The 2,500-nt window shown below is 45.4% G+C and overlaps 1 protein-coding gene across 1 annotated transcript in view; it reads right to left on the minus strand.

Moving 5' to 3' along the window:
- The window catches only part of LOC307076483 (plexin-B1-like), a gene marked incomplete at both ends in the record, with an annotated part of 47,136 nt that overhangs the window by 27,346 nt on the left and 17,290 nt on the right, over positions 1–2,500 (minus strand). The window contains 2 exon segments of the mRNA XM_079737505.1: positions 94–222; positions 1,573–1,755. Of these exon segments, the coding sequence (XP_079593631.1) occupies positions 94–222; positions 1,573–1,755 (312 nt within the window).

Consider the following 2,500-nt stretch of genomic DNA (forward strand, 5'->3'; position numbering starts at 1 on the left):
TTGTATTTTTTAGGGGGGGGACATTATTCAGTACACTTTTATAATACAAAGGAAACAGGACATACGCCACCTTCTCCCTGCGCTGGGACTCACCGTGTTGCTGGTCATGATGTAGATCTGGGCGCGGCTGTGGTCCAGAAGCAGGTCGCTGTGGATCGGTGCGTTGGGTCGGACGGATGAGACGGCGTACGTCTTCACCTGACCGTCTGAGCCCAGAAACACCTGCAAGCATATTAACAGGGCAGGGTCACATCCACTACCGTTTGAAGGACGCATTTGATCCAGTATTTGATCCATTGACGGATTTTATCGACGTGTTGTATCGAGTGAAATAGGAGCCGTACGAAACAGGGGAATGTGCGATAATGTTGATTCATCTCTGTAGTGCAAATCAATGAAGTTGCAATTAAATATGTTACACATCTTTTTATCACATTTTAAATCAGACTTAAATGAATCCAGACATATGCTTATAATTTCTCAAAGTGTTGAGTGAAGGTCGTGAACAGTCGACAGGGAGCAGGGAAGAGTAGCAACGATTAGACGCCTCGCATTCGAATAAACACATAATGAGTCGAAACACTAATTATATTTCAAAAGCAGATAAAAAATCGCAAGAATTCATCCCGCAATTCAACAGCGAATCTAAGAATTGAAACCAGCGCCGAGGTAAACCACTCTCCGGCCTCGCCCCGGCTATACGACCCAATTCCTCACGCATGAAATGAAACCCCGCACCGCAGGATAAAAGTGGTCATGGATGTGATTATCACACATTTTTCAAACCTAATATGGAGGGCAGCAGGACACCTCAGTGGGATGAGGTCTGAAGCGATGCCTCCGCCCTCCACGGCCTCTCACATTACAACGTCCTAATGAGATTTCCCCTCACTCCCACCGCCTCGGAGCCGAGGTTCCGTATTGGGAGAGCCGGGCGATGTTACATCGTCCCGTTACTCCGGTCCCGCTTCCCGGTGATGGACTCTGCGAGCCAGCGCAGGAAGTCAAGACGCTCTCGCTACTAGGAAGTAAATAAATGATGCGTTGGCTGACGAAGTGATACGGTGATGGTATGGATCCGTCATGTGAAAGGAATGAGGCGAGAGGGGATGTTAGGCAGATCCCGTGCCGAAGTCAGGGTCAAAACATGTGTTCAAGGTCAAGTTGTCTTGATTTTCCCTTATAAGCTGACAGCCGGAGTCCCATGATCACAACACATGATTAAAGCTTGACAACAACAACAACAACAACAACAACAACAACAACAACAACAACAACAACAGTAAAACACAAACGTAGTCCAGCAACATGTGAACCTTAACAAAAACAATGATGGCTTGAACTACTGTGAAATTACGGATTAATGGTCTCTAAGGGGGAGTACTAATGCACACACACACACACGCACACCCACGCAAACACACACACACACACACACACACACAAACAAATTCTTATCATTCTCAACATCTTCTTAAGAAGGTTGTGAAGAAGTGGGTCAGGTAATAACTAATAGGTAATAGGTCAACTTGACTGGGAGCAGCAGCAGTAGACTGGTAGTGAATCTGTCACCTTGTGAAGGTTTCCTTTGGAGTCCCCGAGAAATGCGACGTTGTGACCTTCCCTCACGTCGACAGCCACCGCGGTGAGACGGGCGGACCGACTGACCAATACCGCTTCGGCCTCCAATGGTATCCGGCTTGCCATTGGACTAGGGGTGTGGTCCGAGCCACAGGGATACGCCTCCAGGGTGTTCTGCAGCACAAGAGAGACGTGAAGAGTTATTAATCACACCAAACCTGGAGCCTATCCATTGTATTCTGTTGTATTATATTATGATTTATTGTATAGCATTTTACTGCTGAATTATAGCAGTATATAATGCCAACTTTTCCTTGCACTTTGTTATCCTCTAAACCCGCCTAATGTTCAATGAATAAAAAATGAACATATCCTATCCTATCCAAGTCTTTAAAACTGGTGAGCGAATGCCAACAGACACTTAATCGATCTTCAAATGGATTTAACAGTGTATTAATACAAAGTAGTACGCGGGAATGGCTCTCTTGGTTTTGCACAGAACCAAAGTTGTATCCGCTGAGGCTTACTGGTGGGACAGATGAAAGAAAATACTTTTGTAAAATCATAACAGTCTGCAGAGTAAATAAAGGATCAGCTCTCGCCTGCTGGTCTGTGGCCCAGAGTTAGTGCTCAGTATTCCCATCGCTGTCCTAACCGGAGCCCGTTAAACGTTCCTACTTAGTTAAAGAGCACCTATTATGCTTTTATTTACGATTTATAGTCATGTTCAACCATAATAAAGTGTCAAATAATGCCGTACATGCATTTAGATGTGTTCCCTGCTGACTGTAGCTGGCTGTGCAGAGCGCTAAACACTAGTGACGCCGGTCGCCATTCACTTTCCGCCATTTTTTCAAATGGGATTTATCTACGTAGAACAATCCGGATTTTCCATGGATGGTAATGCTGCAACATGCTC

This window comes from Pollachius pollachius (genome assembly GCF_949987615.1).
Source record: "Pollachius pollachius genome assembly, chromosome: 6".
Taxonomy (NCBI): domain Eukaryota; kingdom Metazoa; phylum Chordata; class Actinopteri; order Gadiformes; family Gadidae; genus Pollachius; species Pollachius pollachius.